The sequence below is a fragment of the Rhinatrema bivittatum genome, chromosome 3 (assembly GCF_901001135.1).
Source record: "Rhinatrema bivittatum chromosome 3, aRhiBiv1.1, whole genome shotgun sequence".
In the NCBI taxonomy this organism is placed as follows: domain Eukaryota; kingdom Metazoa; phylum Chordata; class Amphibia; order Gymnophiona; family Rhinatrematidae; genus Rhinatrema; species Rhinatrema bivittatum.
Window position 1 is genome coordinate 97,136,913 of NC_042617.1, and position 15,620 is coordinate 97,152,532.

The window sequence follows — 15,620 nt, forward strand, 5'->3', positions numbered from 1 at the left end:
GCATTTGTTAATGTGCTTTTTTACGTGGATGTCAGCTATCAACTGCATTAATGTTAGTCCATTAGTAAATATGCTCATTGGTTACATAGTTTGGCTGGCTAGGAGTGATCATTTTTTAACTTTTTTAAGTTCAAGGAGTATACCTACAGTAGTGATATGCAGACATTAGGAAAAAGCACAAGACTGCTTCTACAACCAAGTCAAACAGCAAAGCACATTCAAGTGCATTGTCTGAATTATCAGGAAAGCTGCTCACCCCGTAAAAATATTGCTAGCAGTAATTTTGATATGGGTTTGAGAGTTGCTTGGTTTTGATTGTAAATATTACTACCCTTAACATAAGGCTTGAAAGTTACATACAAGGAGCTGCAGTAGTTACTACCGTAAGAAAGATGCTGGCAGACTGGATGGACCATTTGGTCTTTTTCTGCCATCATTACTCTGTTACCTGAATGTAATCCACTTTGAAGTGCCTGAAAAAGGGGAATCTAAAGCAAATAAATAAATAAAATATATCAGAGGGGATACATATTTTCTGCTAGGTGCCATATTCCTCTTTTATTTCCAATAAAAAAATGAAATGCCATTTGGTAAATTTATAAACACACCTTAAAAGCCTATAATTAATCTAGCTTATTTTTTACTAAATTAAACCCTTGCTTAAGTGTGAAATTGGTGGTGTATAGCCACAGCAGACAGAGAAAACTAGATTCATTGAATCAAAGCTACTTCTAAAATTTCCCTGCAGGTGGTTCTGCCTTCTTTGACATGTCTAAGAATAGCAGTATATGAAGAAGGAGGGAAATTTATAGGCCATCGGATACTGCCAGTTTCAGCAATTCGACCAGGTAAGTTTGTTGTGTTGCTACTATGTCTCATTTTTTCCTCCTCCCCTCTGTGACACCCAGAATGTAGCGCAGAGCTCAATGGTCCGCACATGCGCGGTAGAGCTGCTCTCTACTGCGCATTTGCAGGCCGTCAGTCAGAGCCCATTTATATTGTAGATAGCAGGTGTTGCTTGTAAATCCAACAGATGGCGCTGTTTTTCAAAAAAAGCATGTTTTTACCTGTCACAGGTGTGACATCTATATAATATAGGTATATAAAAACACGCGCGTATTCGAATCAACGTTGTGTCAAAATTTCAAAGCAATCAGTGAAGAACTTTCGGAGATTTATTTATTTATGTATATATTTATTTTAAAAGTTTTTATATACCGTGAAATAGCCAGGATCTGGCCGTCTCGGCAGTTTACAGGAAAACATACATAATTTAAAATTAACAAAATCAAACAAATAATGTTCATTAAAACAAAACACAATCGAGACAAAATTAACATAACATGCAGTATAGTCTAACATTGCAATTCATAAGGATATAATGACAAAGCCATTCAAAATGATATCAGTGATAGAACAAAACAATTAAAGTTAGAATTTAAAGATGGGCATTCTATGATATTACCTTAAGCCAGAAACTTAGTGTAAACTAAAACAGTACCAAAATTGTATTAAATTAATGTTCGAGAGAATGTACTGAGGTATTATTTCTTATTGGATTATTTTATAATTGCAAAAAATCAATTTTTCAGATTGTAAGCGCATTTATAAAGATAAGTCTTTAACAGTTTTTTGAATTTATTTATTTATTTATTTAACACTTTTTTATACCGACCTTCATAGTAAATAAACCATATCGGATCGGTTTACATAAAACAAGGGTATAACAGAAGCAATAAATAAAAGCAATTAACAAGAAAAGAGAATAAAATAAAGTTACATTTAACAAAGAGTAAAAAATTTAGTAAAAATTCTTGTTTATTTTGGAATAATCTAATATATTCAGGTATTGAATTCCAAAGTCGCGGTCCAGCCACTAAAAAGGCTCTTTCTCGAGTTATATTCAGTCTTGCATTTCTTACTGAAGGTACTTCCAAAATACATTTATCCAAGGATCGCAATTGTCTGGGTGGTTTATAAATTCTAAGCAGCGAGCCTAACCATTCTGAGTTTTCATTATGCAATAAGCTTTGAATTATTGTTAAAATTTTGTAAGAAATCCTATATGGTATCGGAAGCCATTGAAGTTGTTGTAAAGATGGTGATATATGATCTCTTCGTGTCAGATTGTATAGTAGACGTGCAGTACAGTTTTGGATCAATTGAAGCGGTCGAATGGAGGAATGAGTAAGTCCTAGGTATAGTGCATTACAGTAGTCTAAGCTTGATAATATCAGAGCTTGAACTACAGATCGAAAGTCTGATGGAAATAAAAGAGGTTTCAGGTTCTGTAGCATGTGGAGTTTGAAATATGATATTTTAACTATAGCTGATATGTTATTTGTCATTGAAAGTTTTGAATCAATTATATTTCCCAAGTTTTTTGCATGTGTTTTTATCGGTATTGATGTATTTTCGAAAATGAAATTATTTGGGGGTTGAAATGTAGAATCTGGAATTGATGATAGAAAAATGATTTCTGTTTTTTGAAGCATTTAATTTCAGTCTGTTATGTGACATCCATTTCTTTATTGTTGATAGATAAAATTGTAGAAGTGAGAAAGTTTGTGTCCAGGAATTAGTGTATGGTACAATGAATTATATGTCATCTGCATAGATTTTAAAAGATATATTTAGACCTGCTAATAGATGACAAAGAGGAAGAAGGTAGATATTGAACAGAAATGCTGAGAGCACTGATCCTTGTGGGACTCCAGACTTAGTGGAGTACCAATCAGAGCTATGATTTCCAAAAATTATTCTTTGTGGTCTATCAGATATAAATGTAACGAACATTTACATTTTTATTTATATAGATAGCCTCATGTTTGTCCTGTATGTGTGCCTTGATCAGATTGTAAGCTCCATGGAGCAGGGACTGTCTATTATGTGTATCTTTACAACACTCTGTGTATCCAGTAGTAGTGCTACAGAAATGATAAGGAGTATTAATAGTATTTATAGATACTTAATTGAAGAACCAGAACTAGAATGCTATTATCATGTCTCCTAGCTGATATGCTATTGAATAAAGTGCATGCTTCCTCTATGATGGTAGCTCATAATTTTCCTCCTTCTTGGATCCATTCACCAAAGTCATATTTCTTTCCAGCGACAAGCACATTTCAAGTCTCACAAGTTGGCCTGAGTAAAATCCACATAGTACACAGGGGTTATCATCAAGCAATGAGTAGACCAAAAGGTGTTGACCATTTAAATATGATTGGGAAAAACACCGAACACGGTGGTAGGAGCAAGTGGTGGAAAACAAGTAGAAGGAGTGAGGGGAAGAGGCTTGAGTGTTTGCTCAGTCGTTTGGAACTTTAGAGGGCCAAAGAGGGAAGAATGCAAACCAATGGGCAGGGAATAGTAGCATGTTTGTATAGGAAGGCTGGGATAGGATGCACAAGAGTGGCCATGGTTACAGCAATTACAGCACTGGTACAACCAGATCAGGTTTCCAAGAATGCTGGGCTAACATGCACAGAACAACCCTGATTATAAACATAATACCAATCACTACAAAGTGGCTAAATATTACAGACAACAGCTACACTAGTTTTAGTGATTCTTTGGCTTTTTACAAAGCATGGTGATATGGATGTTGGATTATTTTTGAGCCTTGTAAGAATCAAGAAGCTAAGACGACAGGGCCTGAGATAGCTTATCAGTAGAGATGGTGGAGGCTTGTGACATTAAGCATGTTTGGGACAGATATAGATGGTAATTTTCAAAACATTTTTTAGCCGAGTAAACAGGCATTTACCCACATAAAAACAAGCCCTTTGAAGAATACCCTCTCTCCTCACTGCAGGTAAAAATAGACATACTGTAAACGGTGTATGTACTTTTGCTTGTGGAAGTAAAGGGGCGAGGCTAGTGGGGGAAGGGGAGATTTCATTTTGATACCCACGCGCTTACTATTTCATGGGTACTTTGCACCTGCTTCAAAACAGAGGAAAAGTATGCAAGTACACTGGACCAAATGTTCAAAGGGAAACTCTAGCGAGTTTCCCTTGAAATTAGTCTGCAGGCAGCGCAGGCAGTTTGAAAATTGCCCCTGCAGAGGGCAGTTGTAGAAACAGGGTTAATAGATTGGGTTAAAGATGGGGGGAGCTTTTGTTGGTTAAAGTATCAGAATTTATAATGATCCCCTACCTAAAGTGGAAGAGAACCAGGAAGGAAGACAGCTGAGTAGAATGAGTTTGCCATTTGGTGGTCCTTTTCTGCTGACATCTATTATGTCACTAGGTATCTGCTTCTTGCAACAATCACAAGTCTCCGGTTTAGTAGAGTAGCCCGATTTCCCCATGCCTTGACCGCTATTGACCTGCTGACTTAAATATGTTTCTCTCTTACTGTGCTGTTGTTTGTTCTTTGTAGGGTATCACTACATCTGTTTGAGGAATGAGAAGAATTTACCTTTAATGTTACCAGCTATTTTTGTGCATATAGAAGTGAAGGATTATGTTCCAGATACTTTTGCAGGTATGTATTTTTATATTTCAAAGCAAATTACAGCACTAAGGTGAAACTTGATCTAAAATGAAAATACTCATCACATTTCATCACATTAATAATTTCTCTACCCCATTACATATAATTTTGTTCATGGGAAATGACTGCAGAAGTCATGAGGATGAAAAGCCCCATGTGGAAAAGATATGTATCATTAGTATTGCATTGGAGGACTCTTTTTTACGTATAAACTTTAAATTCTTGAAATCCTGAGAGAAAAGCAGGCACACACGACCATTAAATAACCCATTAATTCTCTGCACATTGTTGCATTCAGTACTATAGAGATAGAGAAAGCATTTCTTTTAAATCATCAAATGAATCTAATATTATTATACAACTAGTTCTTACTTTCCTTTAAAATCCAGATTTCAGGTTCATTCATTCTAACCTCAGCTTATTATAACGATATGACTGGAGATTTCAGGAATGGTATTGTACTTGGACAAGAAAGACAAATACCTATAGTCATGTTATGGGTAATATTATTTTTGATTAATTTTTAGATGTCATTGAAGCATTATCTAACCCAATAAGATATGTAAACCTAATGGAGCAAAGAGCTAGGCAGCTGGTGGCACTGACACTGGAGGATGAAGAAGAACCAAAAAAAGAGGTAGGGAATAATTTCCACTTTTCTAGTTTGAGTTATTAGGAATTCTATTAAGGAGATTAAAGATTCATGTATTTGTAACATCAAAGACATAAAGAGGCCAATATTCAATAGGCCATTTAGAGGTCAAGTTATCCTGTTACAGTTTGCCAGATAACTTGTCCAGTATATTCATTGGGATAAAAATCTTACTAAATATACTTGTTTAAAATTAGCCGGCTACATATAGCCGGATAACTTTAACCCTAATCGGCCATTGATTGAATTGGTCAGTAAGGCCTAAAGTTATCAGGCCTCATGTGGCCTGATAACTCGCTTCTTACCTGGATATCTTCAGAAATATCCAGATAAGTAGCACATGTTGGGAAAAATAAAAACAAGTAACAGGTAAGTAGTGAGTTATCTAGCCACATGAGGCTGGATAACTTTAGGCCTGCTCGGAAGCAGGTCTAAAGTTATCCAGCTAACCTAGCCGGATTTACCCGATTTTTTACTAGATTAGCCAGATAACTCAATCCCTCCCTGGAAAGCCCCCCCCAAACACCCCTTTTTTATCTGGATAAATTATAGCCTGACAATTACTTATCGGATAAGTGGCTGAATATGCCATATTTGCCATTTAGACAAATAACTTTTGAATTATCTTTTGAATATGGACTTCAAAAGTGATTCCTCAGTTATCCTTTACTGTGGTTCAAGTGTATTCTGCATGGGCTTCCTGCGGTAGATTTTTCTCAATATTCTTTCTGCTGATAGCTACGGTGATTTTAGTGATGTGGAACTGGACACCTGCCTGCTGAAGATTAGAGCAAGATTTCCAGTTCTTTCATTACAGGCCACTGACTGTTATTTAAATGAAATACTGGAATAGGAGATCTGCGCTATTTGCTATTAAAAGAAGACCCATGAAGCCCTAGCCTTACTTCACAAATGAGGCCGATGCAATACAGTGGGCTCGGCCGAGCTCACTGTTTAGCACGCAGTTGGACGCATGTTGTGTAGGCGCAACCTAATCTTATGCAATAAGGGGCAGATTTTCAAAGACCTAAGCGCGTAAATCCAGGAGAATTTAAGCGCGTAGGGGGATTACGCACGCCGGGCTAACAGTGAGCTCCGGTGGAGCTCACTGTTAGCCCGGGTTTGGCCACAAGTGTTCGACGCACTAGCTTTACCCCTTATACAGTAAGGGGTAATAGCGTGTCGAAAATGCGCGGCCAACCCCCCCGAAACTAATAGCGACCGCAACATGGAAATACATGTTGATGGCCCTATTAGTTATTCCCGCGCGATCCAGAAAGCAAAATGTGCAGCAAAGCCGCACATTTTACTTTCAAAAATTAACACCTGCCCAAATTAACACCTGCCGGCACCGGGGAAGTGTACAGAAAAGCAGAAAAAACTGCTTTTCTCTACACCCTCCGACTTGATATCATAGCGATATTAAGTCGGAGGCCCCAAAATTAAAAAAAAAATTTAAATTTAAAAAAAAAAAATTAAATCGGCCCGCGGCTTGCGGGTCAGAAGACGGACGCTGAATTATGCCGGCGTCCGTTTTCCGAACCCGTGGTTGTCAGCAGGTTTGAGAACAGACGCCAGCAAAATTGAACGTCAGCTATCAAACCTGCAGACAGCCGCTGCTCCTGTCAAAAAGGAGGCGCTAGGGATGCGCTAGTGTCCCTAGTGCCTCTTTTTACCGCGGGCCCTCATTTAAATACTGGATCGAGCACCCAGAAGAGTAGCCTGGTCGCACATTGGGAGAGTGGGCGCTTGCCTCAGAGCACCGGCGCTCTCGCCGATTTTACTGTATCGGCCTGTGTGTTGGTTGACCACAAATTTATTAGGTGGTATTGCTGTTTAGAAGTTTCAGGATTCTTTGCAGGCTCAGGTAGCTTTTGTTAAACCAACACAAGAACATGGTATTCTTAAGCTTTCAAGACTATGTGGTCCTGGTCACATCTTTAAGGTTGGCTAGAGTTCAGTTGGGTTTCAAGCCAAATAGAGTAAGGAAACTTTATTATTGTCCCTTCTGGATAATATATAGGTGGAAAGGGACAAGGGTCAGGGAAAGATAATGATATTATTAGAGCTGAGAGTGGCTGAATCTGGTGAAATACTCAACAAATGATTGATTCCTATTTACAATGGAGATGCCAGCAAGTCGGAATGGGTACATTTCATTCTTATCAAAAAACTTTGGCATATAATGTTTCACAAGAGTCTTTACTCCTAGAATACAGGGCCACCTGACAATCCCTGGGGCAGTTCTTATTCACAGTTCTCCATCTCCACATGTTTGCTCAATATTTTGGCCACTGGAGTGCTGGAGTTCTTCCGGTGGGGAGGAAAATAGCCTCTGGGGCCCTAGGGTCATGTGAGTGGGAACATATTCTCAGTTTCTCAACTTGCTCTCAATTGGTACTCATAGATTCAGATGTCCTGGCTTGAAAGCACTTCCTTGTAGAAGAAAACAGGTCTGATACTGGTGGTGGGTGTTCAAAAAACACTTTACTGTAACCAAGAAAAATGTGTTCAAAGTCAAATGTGCAAAATAAAATTCCAGAATCTCTGTATAAAAATAATATGTGCAGAGTGCCTGTTCCTCTACTAGTTCTTTCTAGAGGGAAGAGACATCTGGACTACCCACACTCCAAAATGTGGCTCCTGGTAGACAAATCTCAGTCTCTCAGTTGTTAAGCACTGATTCTGGACTTCAGGTGGCAAAGTCCAAAAAATACTCTCAAAACACAGAAAGTCCTCTTTCCTCCTAGTGAGTAGGGACTTGGAGGCAAAAAAGATTCTACCCCACAAAAATGGAAAAAATATGTTCTCAGTTCTGATCTCTTCATGCTAGGCAACTGCAAAATCCCACCAAGCTGGTATCCTATTCCGTTCAGGCAGGGATGACTTCCAAGAAAAAATCAACCAAGATCTTCTTCCAAAAAAGCCTTTCACTTCTCTCTCTCCAGAGGACAGTGCCTCCCAGGTCTGGTGAGGGAAGGCAAAGCCTCTATTCACTGATTAGCCTGTGGAATCTAAAAGGGTCCACTATAAAAATCTCCTTCCAAAACCAAAATCAACAACCACCCTTCTGCATATGCTCAGCTGGCTTTTGGATGGTAGAGCTGACCAATCCCAACACACTTGGGTGGGGAAAACCTGTGGGGATTGAAAAAATGCTAAAGACTACCCTGAGGATTGTGCTAGGGCAAGCTTATTTGTGATGGATGAAAGCACCTGTCACATTTAATATTTATATGGCACTCTTGTGTTCTCTGATTAAGGGGGAAGGACTAAATTACCACTACTATGCGGACAATTTGCAAATGTGTTCCCTATCTATCTGTCTGTGCAGGACTCACATATCAGGACCAGGGAAACACCCACTGTCTTGGATTAGGTAAAGTGGAGCTCCCAGGTGGGCAGGGTCTCTTTAGACTGGTCAAAAACCTCTTATCTGATAAACATTTTAAAAAATCTATGGCCCAGAGAGTAAATCTTCTCTCTCTCTCTCTCCCCCCGGGTAGTGAAACACCGGATGGGGGTCAACAGTGATGTTTGAATTCCTTTACTCATGGTTAGCATATCTTCTGGATCTCTTTAGTTCTTGCACATTCTCTTCAGTTCTTCTTTTTGGATCCCTAATGGAAGGAATCCCCTTGAAGCAAGCATCTCTCTTTGCTTCAAACAGGAAGGAAGGGCAGCCAAAAACAACTTATGAAAGATCCTAACTCCCTCTTAACTTTCATTGAACCTAAAGGGACTGCCTCCCAAGCTCTCTCTGGAGAGCTGCTTAATAGTCTCTCAGGGGATATGACCATTCCAAACCCTTTAAAGGGAGGGGCTGCATTTAGATGGTGCCTCCTCCTCACACTGACCTGCACTCTATTGACTAAACATAAAGGTTCACCCAGGTCTTACTGGCAACATGACTGTAGGGTCCATTATATTTGGCAGGCTCTTTCTTTGACACCATACGGGGACTATATCATGTGCTGGAAGGGATGATTGTCATGCTCAATATCCACTTTCTGCTAAACAGCCCCAGCAGGTCTCACCATAGGAGAGATATTCCTCACCATGCTGCCATGAATGAGGCCCTGATATTAGATTTTAAGACCATGTGTGAAACCCTCAAGGAGTGTACTGGCAGTCTGCTGCTTGTGATATTCTGATAACCAAAGGATCTGTTTCACTATCTGCACTAGGAAGATGCCTTTTGAAAAGCATGCCTTTTCTTAGATTGAACTGGGGGATATTTGAGATACTTCTTGGAGCTCTACATTCTGGCTTTCTCTTCACTCCCTTGCAATGGTTCTCAGCTGGCATTATCACAGGTATTCTGAGAGGGCCCTTTCCTCCATTGCCTATTTAGGGAAGAAGGTAAAGTATGGATCTGTCATTATTCCTATTGAAAATGGCCTTGATCCAATAAGGTCATGTTCAATAGGATCAAATTGAAAAGCACTAGAAAAACATGGTTTTCACATCAAATTACTTTTGTCACAAGAGTCCTTTTTCCAGAATAGTTGCAGAATAGCAAATTGGAAATGGGTTGCATATTTTCATCCAAACTGCCAAAAAAGTCATTAAAACCTTCAAATAAAACCAACCGTAAACCTACACCAAAAAATAATTGAGCTGTTGAATTAACCCAGATTTGTTATACTGAAACTGGTCTTCATTGCTATTGTGTAATTGCTTCATGCTAATGTGTAATAAATGTTATTTTCATAGATTGAATCTGGAGACACACCAGCAGAAGCAAATAATGAGCCCAGACCTGCACCAGCAGAAAACGGAGTGAACCATACCACCACTCTGACCCCCAAAACACTGACTCCATCTGTCCACGCTCAGCCAACCCCAGGTAAGGAAAGGAATATATTCCAGATGAGACTTAGTAGTCCATTGGATAAAAGAGACATGCAGACAGAGCATTCAAAAGTCTAAAATAAGATAGCACATAGGAATATCTACTCCACTATAGAGGGGTTCAAGGTAATGTAAAGATTTTCATACAATATGTTTGTTAATGAACATACTGAATTGTCAAATATATAAACTGAGTTTTTCTACATAATGGCATCATTACATTCTGAATAGTAATGATGCAGTGTAGGAAACACTCTATAAGGTTAATAATGTATTTTTCTTAATTGTATGGATTTTATTATATGCTGTCCAATGAGTGACTTGTGCTATGTATCTATACAGCTGTACATATGTTTGACTGCAACTCACTTTGGGGCTTGTAGAGAAAAATAAGTATTAGGGGTGTGCATTCGTTTTCGCCGTATTGGCGATCTGCAAAGTATATTGCACTATTCGTAGTATTCGTGGGGAAGCGAAACGTATCGCGATTCCCCACGAATACACGAATCTTCGCCGAATTATACAGCCACCTAAATAAAAATTTAAACAAACCCCCACCCTCCTGAACCCCCCCAAGACTTACCAAACTCCCTGGTGGTCCAGCGGGGGGTCCAGGAGCCATCCCCTGCACTCATACCCTCGGTGCCAGTTTCATCATGGCGCCGATAGCCTTTGTCACAGGGGCTACCGGTGCCATTGGTCAGCCCCTGTCACATGGCCATCGGCGCCATCTTGTGCTCCTACCATGTGACAGGGGCTGACCAATGGCACCGGTAGCCCTGTGACATTGTATGAGCAAAGGCTATCGCCGAGGCTATCGGCGCCATGATGAAACCGGCACCGAGGGTGGGATAGTGCAGGGGATGGTTCCCGGCTTCCCCGCTGGACCACCAGGGAGTTTTGGTAAATCTTGGGGGGGGGGGTCAGGAGGGTGGGTTTCCTGCTACTTTGTTGGATAAATCAGAACTTGTCCAGGTACGTGCCACTTTCAAGACTTAGCCAGAAAAATCATAATTTATCCAGTTAAGTAGCATGCAACTGTTATGTCGACATAGTTTTATATCTAACTTTAAAAATATATGCATGGAGAATTTACCTGCATAATTTACCTGCATTTAGCCCACCCCTCCTCCGTAGGTCAGCTTTTATGCATATAGGTCATGAAAAAGATCTAACATGCATGGGGCAATGAAATTGCCAGTTTTACCAATTAGTCTACCAGTTCACCCAGTCCATCTGCAGGTCATCGAGATCCTCCTGCCTCTCCAGCCAGTTTCCCCCATTTCATCCAGACTTCCCAGCCAGTCACTAGTTTACTTATAAGATGTAGACTCTCACTTATTTATTTATTTATTTATTTATTTATTTAAATGTTTTTATATACCGGTATTCGTCGAAACATTATATAGGTTTACATGGAACTTAACAGAGAAACTACAAAAAATAGGGGGAAACGTAACTGGGGGAATAACTTGTACAGTATTAGCGGGAGCAGGAATATACAGTAGATAGGGGGTATGGTAATATATAATAGATGCAAAGGGTACAGAAATATATACAAGAGTATGGTCATGTCATATACAAAGGTGCAGTGAAATTCGTGTATATTAGTGTATGTACTAAGGTACAGAGATAGTGTTAAGGGTAAGAAGAGAGAGGGGGGCTTTAGGGGCAGAGAAAAAAAGAATTTAGGAGGAAGTAGGAGGAACAATAAAGTAGGAAAGGTTTTGAGGGCTTCTGCAAGTGTTCGGTGGAGCGGTAGGAGGGGAGTGGGGGTAGAAGGGCGGTACTATTCAGGGAAGGCTTGTTTGAATAGCCAAGTCTTGAGGTTTTTTTTGAATGTTTGTGTACTTGGCTCTAGCCGAAGATCCGTTGGCATCGAGTTCCAAAGGGTAGGTCCAGCTTGGGAGAAGGTGCGGTCTTTTGTGGTGCAGAGGTGTGTGGACTTGAGGGAAGGGGTATGGAGGGTTTCCTTATAGGTGTATCTGGTTGGGCAGTTGGAGGTGTGTAGGCAGAGGGAGTTGTCGAGCCAATGAATGTCATTGTTGTGGATTGTTTTGTGAATAATGGAGAGGCATTTGTAGATGATACGAAAGGAAATAGGGAGCCAATGAAGTTGCTTGAGGACAGGAGTGATGTGGTCTGTTTTGCGGGTGCTAGTAAGAATTCTTGCAGTTGCATTCTGCAGCATTTGGAGGGGTTTAAGGGTTAAGGTGGGGAGACCTAGTAACAGGGCATTACAGTAGTCGATTTTTGAGAATATAGAGGATTGGAGGACGGTACGGTAGTCATTAAGGTGGAGGAGGGGTTTGAGTTTTTTGAATATGTGGAGCTTGTAGTAGCCTTCTTTAATGGTAGAATTGATGAAGGTTTTTAGGTTGAATTGGTTGTCAAATATGACACCAAGGTTACGTACGTTTTGCTGGAGAGGAGTTGGGCCAGGGAGGGGGTTGTGGTTGGGAAGGGGAGGGGAGGGGGCTCATTGCCAGTGGAGATGATGATGAGTTTGGTTTTTGCAGTGTTAAGAGCAAGGTGGAGGTTGGTGAGGACGCAATTTATGGAGTGGAGGCAGTTATCCCAGAATTCGAGGGATTTGTGCAGGGATTCTTGTATAGGGATGAGTATTTGTACATCATCTGCATAGAGGTAATGGGTGAGGCCGAGGTCAGTGAGGAGTTGGCAGAGGGGCAGGAGGTATATGTTAAATAGGATGGATGAGAGAGATGAGCCTTGGGGGACTCCTTGGGAGAGATGAACGGGTTTAGATTCAGTGTTGGCGATTTGGACTGTTTACTGCCTGTTTTCCAGGTAGGATATGAACCAGAGTAAGGCCGATCCAGAGATCCCGATTTCTGTGAGGTGTTTGATGAGAATGCTGTGGTTAATAGATTCTAGATTATTCTAGATATAGAACAAGTGTACATTTACACAAATATGCTGCAAAATCTGGATGCAGAAATTGCTTATAAAATGGCAACTTATGTAAATGTTGTCCATACCCCAGAACACCCCAGGCCTCCCTTCTTTTACACATGCATATTTACTCGCAAATCTTTACTTATGCATGTATGCTTGAGGTTTATAAAATAGAATATACATGTGTATATGCTAATTTTTATGCACACAACTTCTAAAAAGTCGCCTTAGAATGTGATTATGCATCCAGAAGCATTCTGAGCCAATTGCAAAACCCTCAAGAGGGATAACGGAAGACCTATGTATAGAGAATTACAATAATCTAAATAAGAGAAAACCAGAGAATTAACCACTAATCAAAATTCCCCCTCAGAGAAAAATGGCTTAACATGACGAAGAAGCCTCAGCTTATAAAAGGTAGTTTTAGCATCTGTGCTTATTTTAGGTTTCATAGATTAGAATCAATAATTACCCCAAGATAGTGAACCTCAGAAAGTATATAAGTTACCATGGTATTCAACTGGAAAACTAAAAGAATCAGAAGAAAAAGAAATTCAAAGTGTCTTAGTTTTATTAAAGTTACGAGACAAACTATTTGTTGACATCTAAGATATCACAGCTTGTAAGCAGTCAGTTACCCAGGCTGGGATTGCCAATTTATCTATATGAAGAGCAAAAATTACCTGTGCGTCGTCAGTATAGAATTGGAAATATATACCAAAAGAAGTAAGTAACTTTGTAAGTGGAAGCATATGGAGAAAGACTGGAGGCCCAACAGGACCCCAGTGGTGAGGGGCTTCCAGTCAACTGCAAAGCCCCATCCGCACCTGTTGAAACTGGCCAGAAAGAAAAGAAGAAAGCCAGTTAAAAATGTGAAAACCTATTCCAATATCAGATAATGAGTTATTTTGCATATTTTTGTTTCTCATTATTTCATTTACATAGATTTTCTATTAAAACTATTGCAAACTATTTTGCACATGTCAATCACTTGTGATTGGTATTGCAGGCCTTATGTGTTACATTTTTGCTTAATGTTCCATGTATGTGAATGTCCACAGGGCATGTGAAAGAATGCCTATGCTTTTTTTTATAGTAATGTATATAATGCAGTTGATAAACAAGCAATTTTTATCCAAAGCACCCATTGTTAAAACTATTGCAATCTTTTGGTTTCAAACCTACTAAAAGAGGCCTTTGAGGAGACATTGAAAAATGCACTAACACCTTACCGCCCCGTAACGCAAGCTATCACACAGCTTAACACTACTCAAAACATTGTAGTTAAAACCATGCGATTGGACTTTGCAAAATTGTAAACCCAGTCCACTCCCACCCCTAACTCCTCCTCTTTTTCGGATTTGCATCGCACCATACGATATAGTGCTATCACATGCATTAAAAGGCATTTTCGCATGCGTTAAGGGCTTATCGCATGTGTTAACGGAGCTTTTCGCATGCGATAAGCCCTTAATGCATGCAAAAACACCTTAGCGCATTTTCATAAATGAGGGGGTTAGTTAGTAAGCGATTTTAATTGTTTCATTGTTTGTAGGCTAACAGTTATACCAAGTACCATTACTTTTCTACAACCCCAGATTTTTATCTTCTTCATCAGGCTAGAAGACAGATGGATCAGAATAATGATTTGGTTTTGGAGTTTTGTTCTAATCTGTTAGCACAAATATATGATTAAACATTATGGTTACATTTTGCGTAATGTGCTGCATGGTTATTTACATCATTTTTTAATGATAACTGAGTATCTTGATGGCAGGCTGTTAATAATGGCTAAAGAAAGTTGCAATGGAAAATGACGTATTGTGTACCAAGGCACCATATTGTAAATTAATGTGTATGATCTCAGCGTGGCTGCTAGAGAAGTGTGACTCCTATAAATAGTGTACAAAGAAAGAAGATAAGGAGGGATGAAGATGGAGATAATATAGAGTTGGGACACATATTGGAATTCTTAAAAAGTGGGATAAGCACTTGTTAAAAACTTGAATACTCCAGGGCTGGCCCAGCAGCAGTAGTACTCCCTGACCAATTGTAAGAGCTCTTAAGTGATACAGATGTTTCCACAAGGTGGCAGTGTTCTTCCACTGTAAAAAAAAATGCAAACATTTGAATTCTGACAATGAGAAGATCTGAAAACATTCCTCTGCTGCTGAAAACCATGTGGGGGAAATAGGGTGCATTACATTTCTGCCACATGATTTCCAAGTCTTTGCCTTGTCCCTGTTTAAAATCACTTTATATTTATACTTATTTTTGGAAGGGGAGGAATAAAAAGAATCTATGCACAGGCAAACCACACATTTTAACAACTATCATTAAAATGCCTTTATTGTTGAAGATGAACACAAAACAATGTAAGAAATGCCTTTTAAAGGTACGTGTAAAGCAGTTCCTCCTACATAAACCTGTAACTAGCAGTTGGGAGAAACTTTAAAGGAGTTTTTCCAGTGGCAAAAATTTCATAAAACTTATAGATTGCTGGCATGTGGTTTTTCCAAGAATGGTTAAAATATTTCTTTCTTTTTTTTTTTTTTGTTAGTTTACTTGTTCCAATCTCTTTCTTGCTCATTTGCTGAATTAAGAGGCAACTGACTGCAAAGCTCAAGATGAGTTCCCTCTGAAAGTCATGACATGGGATGATAGGATAATATCTTCTTTAGAGAGAAAGTCTTAAACTGCA

The 15,620-nt window shown here is 39.4% G+C and overlaps 1 protein-coding gene across 2 annotated transcripts in view; it reads left to right on the forward strand.

Annotated features, from left to right (window-relative positions):
* PLCB1 (phospholipase C beta 1) overlaps positions 1-15,620 on the forward strand; it is a 1,417,494-nt gene that overhangs the window by 1,053,541 nt on the left and 348,333 nt on the right. For both annotated transcript variants that reach the window (XM_029593506.1, XM_029593507.1), the window contains exons 21-24: positions 749-848; positions 4,384-4,488; positions 5,025-5,134; positions 9,866-9,998. In XM_029593506.1, coding sequence (XP_029449366.1) covers positions 749-848; positions 4,384-4,488; positions 5,025-5,134; positions 9,866-9,998 — 448 coding nt within the window. The remainder of the gene's footprint in view (positions 1-748; positions 849-4,383; positions 4,489-5,024; positions 5,135-9,865; positions 9,999-15,620) is intronic.